At 60.9% G+C, this 5,149-nt stretch overlaps 2 protein-coding genes across 2 annotated transcripts in view; both read right to left on the bottom strand.

The window, feature by feature from the left end:
- Window positions 1–5,028, bottom strand: part of DDX41 (DEAD (Asp-Glu-Ala-Asp) box polypeptide 41) — a 5,613-nt gene extending 585 nt beyond the window's left edge. The window contains exons 1-15 of the mRNA XM_009326219.1: window positions 4,944–5,028; window positions 4,687–4,846; window positions 4,529–4,603; window positions 4,099–4,159; window positions 3,341–3,477; window positions 3,010–3,082; window positions 2,685–2,838; window positions 2,435–2,571; window positions 2,071–2,233; window positions 1,839–1,970; window positions 1,588–1,659; window positions 1,192–1,288; window positions 684–833; window positions 459–530; window positions 139–249 (exon numbers count right to left, since the gene is read on the bottom strand). Coding sequence (XP_009324494.1) covers window positions 139–249; window positions 459–530; window positions 684–833; window positions 1,192–1,288; window positions 1,588–1,659; window positions 1,839–1,970; window positions 2,071–2,233; window positions 2,435–2,571; window positions 2,685–2,838; window positions 3,010–3,082; window positions 3,341–3,477; window positions 4,099–4,159; window positions 4,529–4,603; window positions 4,687–4,846; window positions 4,944–4,946 — 1,597 coding nt within the window. The 5' untranslated portion in view covers window positions 4,947–5,028. The remainder of the gene's footprint in view (window positions 1–138; window positions 250–458; window positions 531–683; window positions 834–1,191; window positions 1,289–1,587; window positions 1,660–1,838; window positions 1,971–2,070; window positions 2,234–2,434; window positions 2,572–2,684; window positions 2,839–3,009; window positions 3,083–3,340; window positions 3,478–4,098; window positions 4,160–4,528; window positions 4,604–4,686; window positions 4,847–4,943) is intronic.
- Window positions 4,990–5,149, bottom strand: part of FAM193B (family with sequence similarity 193, member B) — a 10,702-nt gene continuing 10,542 nt past the window's right edge. Inside the window, 1 exon segment of the mRNA XM_009326225.1 lies at window positions 4,990–5,042. Coding sequence (XP_009324500.1) covers window positions 4,990–5,042 — 53 coding nt within the window.

The raw sequence follows: 5,149 nt of genomic DNA on the forward strand, positions 1-5,149 counted from the left end.
CGCTGGGCGGCCCGCGTGGCCAGGCAACGCCAGCCCTGAGGCAGGCAGGAACCGCCCCGGGAGCTGGGGGTCCTGTCCGCAGCCCAGGTCTCTCAACAGCCCTGCGGGAGGTCCCTGTGCCAGCCCAGGGTCTCTCACCTCCGATGTCCAGCATGGTCTCGTCCCCGCAGTGCAGCACCTGGAGCACAGGCGGCACCTTCTGCTTCGCCTCCAGGAGCAGGGCCTTCAGGTCCATCAGCACCGACTCATCTGGGGGCAGAGACATGGATCAGACGCAGCCCGAGCAGGGAGGGGGGGTGCTGCCTCGCACCACCATCTCCCCTCCACGGGCCATCGTGACTCGTCCCTGCTTGCTCAGGAACAACCCCCTTGCCAAGGTGGAGGCAGCTCCATCGCCCAGCTGCCTCCTACAACCGCAGCCCTCCCCGGGCAGCCCCCAGCCCCACGCTGTTTCTCACCACAGGCCTTGTTGATGAAGGTGGTGGCAATGCCAGTGTTGCCCGAACGGCCTGTACGCCCGATACGGTGAACTGTGGAGAAAGAGACAGGATCAGGCACGGGTGAATGTGATGTGACAGACCATCCCTGACCCCAGTCACTGCAGAGACAAGCGCACAGCCTTGCTGGCCTCTGCACCCACCCTGCCGCGCCCTCGTTGGTCCCCCACGGGGCCCAGTCCCCACCATAGTTCTCAATCTCCTCCGGCATGTCGTAGTTGATGACATGCTGGATGGCTGGGAAGTCCAGGCCCTTGGAAGCGACGTCAGTGGCAACAAGGACATCCTTCTTCCCATCCCGGAAGGCCTCAATGGCTTTTGTCCGTTCCTCCTGATCTGCAAAGGCCCAGCAGAGAAGATCAGCAAGGGCGGAGTTCCCAGTCCTACCCCTTGCGGCAACCACTATGGCCTCAGAGCCAAGCATCACTCAACCGGGGCTCCCCCAGTGAGAGGACCTACGCAGCCTTTCCCCAAATAAAGAGGCAGAGGGACCTCTAGGTCCCATAGGGACTTGCACTGCATTTATGCCTGCTACATACAACGTGGCGTTTGCTCCTGACACTGCGACAGCCCTCCCTCACGCCATCGCAAACTGCTGCACGCTGGGACCTCCCGTGGCCACGTACCACCCCGGCAGGAGCGGGGTCAGGCAGGGCCACACCGCGGCCCAGGCCTCCCCGATATCCTCACTGACCTTTCCCTCCATGGATAGCCACAGCTTCCACACCCTTGAGCAGCAGGTACTCATGGATCGCATCGACATCCGCCTTCTTCTCTGCAAAGATCAGCACCTGCGGCAGCACAGACATCATGGAAGAGCCACCTTTCTGCGGGCTGGCACTGCTGGTACCAGCATAACCCCCCGGGAGACCCGTTCCCTCTTGCTGAGCAGAAAACACAACAGCTCTGGGCCCAGGACCTGCTCATACGTGGAGCACGGCTCACCCACGCACCTACCCCACCACCCATGGCAGAGCCCTGCAGCGTCACGGTCGCGGCCCCATTGCCAGCTCCACCGGTGCCCCGGGGCTGCGGTGTGCCCGTGCTGCCCCCAGCAATGCTGCCGGAGCAGCAGGAGCACACTACTCACAGGTGGCGGGGTCTTCTGCAGGCACTCAAGGAGGTACACCATCTTGGCCTCCTCTTTCACGTACTCCACTTCCTAGGAACAAGGGGAGAGATGAGGCAGGCAGGCAGGCAGCAGAGAAACTGCCATTGCTTGGTATGCCTCTTGGGAAGGAGGGCCATGAACCCCAGCTCCCTGACAAGGGATGCATCAAGTGCCCTCACGAACGGTGCTGGCCTCCCACACAGGCATGGGGGAGCTCCCAACTACCTCACCTGCACAACATCCAGGCTGGCAGCACCCGCTCGCCCAACGTTAATGGTGATGGGCTTCACCAGGGCACTCTTGGCAAAGTTCTGGATCTTCTTGGGCATTGTGGCACTGAAGAGGAGGGTCTGTCGCTGACCCTGCGCAGGGAACATAGTGCGGGCAAGGATTTAGCACTCACCCAACCAGGTGGGTGCAGGGACTGAGCATCAGGGTGCTCGTATCATGCCAGCTCAGTACCTTGAAGTAGGAGAAGATGGTACGGATGTCCCCCTCAAAGCCCATATCGATCATCCTGTCAGCCTCATCCAAGGCCAAGTAACGGCAGATGTCCAGGCTCACCATCTTCTTCTGCAGCAGGTCCATCAGGCGGCCAGGGGTTGCCACCATCATGTGTACACCACTGTGGGACGAGAGAAGGCCACGGTCAGGGACTCGGATTCCTGCCCCACGCAGCGACACATAGGGAAGGTAACACCTGCTTGGCACATCACCTTCGCCCCCACGCCTTCCTGAAGCCAGCCAGCCAGGGTGCCGCCCCTTAGTCCCCTGCCAGAAAACGGAGCACGGCTCCAGCCCCACAACCCCCCCCCGAAGGTCTTACTGTTTGATTGTCTCCATCTGCTCCTTGACAGACATGCCCCCGATGCAGAGGGCGCAGCGCAGCGGGGGCAGGCCGTCCTCCTGCAGCAGGCGGCAGTAGTACTCAATGATGCCGTGGGTCTGCCGGGCCAGCTCCCGCTGCAGAGAGAAAACTTACTCATCCCTACACCGCCGTGCAGGGAGGATCTGGGATTGCCACTGAATACCAATCAAAGCTTCCTCCCGCCCGTCACCATGCCCCCGACGCTCACCGAGGGACAGATGATGAGTCCGTAGGGTCCCTCTCGCTTGGAAAATGGCAGCCTCTTCTCCTGCTCCAGGCAGAACATGATCACCGGGAGGGTGAACACCAAGGTCTTCCCAGAGCCAGTGAATGCAATGCCAATCATGTCCCTTCCCGAGAGACTGGCAGAGAAACGGGGCTGATGGTGAGGGGGAGCAGAACGGCTCAGACCTCCAGGGCTGAGCAAGGTGACGGGGCGCATCTGTCACCAGCAAAGAGCACCCGGTACACACCGCTGGGTGGGCTGTAGGGAGCAACTGCTCCCCACTCCGGGAAAGGGACAGAGCACTCACATCGTGGGGATGCCTTGGATCTGTATGGGTGTTGGCTGCTGGATTCCTTTTTTCTTCAGGCCCCTCAGAATAGCTGTCAGAGAACAAGGGACACACACATTCACGACCCGAAGTCTTCTCCCTCTTTCCCGCCTACTCACGTCCCAGCTGCAGCTCCTCCACCAGTGACAAACACCCCTTGGGCCAGCAGCTAGGTGACACAGCCACTGTTGGGAATTTAAGCTGCAACCCCGCTAACACTAAGCGTGAAAGATCCGACGGTTTTGCTCGCTGACGCGCGTTTCCCAGCAGAACGCTGTCCCCACCCTGCCAGGCTCCTCTCCCGGCCCACCTGCTGGGAACTTCATCTCCTTGAAGCTCTTGATGGGGGGCGGGATGCCCTCCCCCTCCACCAGGATGTGGTACTTCTTGCGCACGCGATCGTGCCGCGCCTCCGACATGCCCAGGATGTAACGAGGTGCTCTCCAGCTGCGAAGGCAACAGAGAAAGGTCGTGGTGCAGAATGAGGCTGGGGCTGAGAGGCAGCAGCCCCCACGGAGGCCCATGGGAACTCCCTGTCGGGCTCCAATATCCCACCAGGGAAAACAGGTAACTCCAAGGGGCTTCATGGTGTGAGCACGGGAGCAGATCCACACCAGCTCCAGCATTGCATGTTTCCCCAAAGTCTCAGTAAGCACTCCCAAGCTAACAGCTGAGAACAGCCCATGGATGGTGGACGGGACGTGCCAAAAATCTTTTGGATGCATCTCGATCATCTCTCTGACACTGCCTCGAGCAGCACTGGCTCCGTAGGCTCCCCCAGTCTCTTTCTCTAGCTTAGTCACCTCCAAGATCTGAAGATCCCCCCCAAGTCTTCGAGTTCAATGTAAACGTACTCTAGAAAATCTTAACTGTATATAAAATAATGTTCAAGGCGACTCAACAGCCTTCAATCTTATGTACAGCAGTAAGAAGCCAGGCAGTGGAGCAAGAGAGAAGGCAGTGGCCGCAGAGCAGCGCTCCTCCCGCGAGGCTGCACGGCTTCTGGTTCTCTTCAGCTGCGAGGAAGCAATGTGTTCCGGAAGACAACCTCTGTGCTGTGAAACACACCTGGTTTTAATCGGATCATCGTAGGTGATGCCCTTTGCCATCTCCTTCACTGACATCAAAGCTGCAAGAACAAAGCCGACGAGATCAGTGCAAGCTCTCCATCCCCACGTGCACTTAACCTCAGCAGAGAACCACTCGGGCAAACAGCGTGGGAGACCGTGCCCGGAGACAGAGGAGGAAAAGCAGCACCCCTGACAGCCCCTCTGGGTACAGGAACACCAAATGCTGCAGCCTGCCATGCCTAGGGGCCCACCACAGCACCGCCTCAGCTAAGCCAGGCAGCTGGATGCTGACTGAAGGATCCTGTTGTGATCTCCTGTCCCATCCCAGGTACAAACATCCCTGAGTGCTGCCAGGCAGTTAACACCCCTGCTGCTGCCCTGACAGCTCTGGAGACAGGTCTGAGAGACTCGGAGCTCCCACCACTCACCTCGGCCCTCTGCCACGCTCTCCAGGATCTTCTCTTCCTCTTTCAGCTGCTTCTCCTTGGCTGACTCCTTCCGAGCTGGGGGAAGAGTCAGGGGCACGGTGAGGAGGTTTCAGTCCCCCCCAAAAGCCGCCCGGCCCTACCGCCAGCCGCTCCCCTACCTTCCGCCTTCTCTTTGAGGTGCTGGTGCTGGTCCAGGAGACTGATGTTGGACTGGGGCCCCAGGGGGATGTCATCCTCGTCACCCCGCTGCTCGCTCCCGCTGTCCCGCTGCTCCTCCTCCGACACCACCTTCCGCCGCATCTGCAGCAGCTTCTGCAGCTGGGAGGAAACGGGTGGAGGTGGAGTGAGAGGCCCCGCGTCCGGAGGGACGTTCAGACCCCTCCCCCGGCAGCGCCGGGCCCCGTCACTCCGTTACCATCTGCTGCTTGCGCTGCTTGACGGGCACGTAGGGCACATAGTCGTCATCTTCCTCCCCGGACAGGTCGGACGTCTCCGCCGCCTCCTCCCGCTGCCTCTGTGGGGAGACGCAGGGTTGAGGCCGGCCCGGGACGGTGCCGGCCCCGCCCGGCACCCCAGGGCTGTCGGTACCGGCCAGGCTGGGCCCGGCCCTACCTTCCTGTC

The sequence above is a fragment of the Pygoscelis adeliae genome, unplaced genomic scaffold (genome assembly GCF_000699105.1).
Source record: "Pygoscelis adeliae isolate BGI_AS28 unplaced genomic scaffold, ASM69910v1 Scaffold766, whole genome shotgun sequence".
In the NCBI taxonomy this organism is placed as follows: Eukaryota; Metazoa; Chordata; class Aves; order Sphenisciformes; family Spheniscidae; genus Pygoscelis; species Pygoscelis adeliae.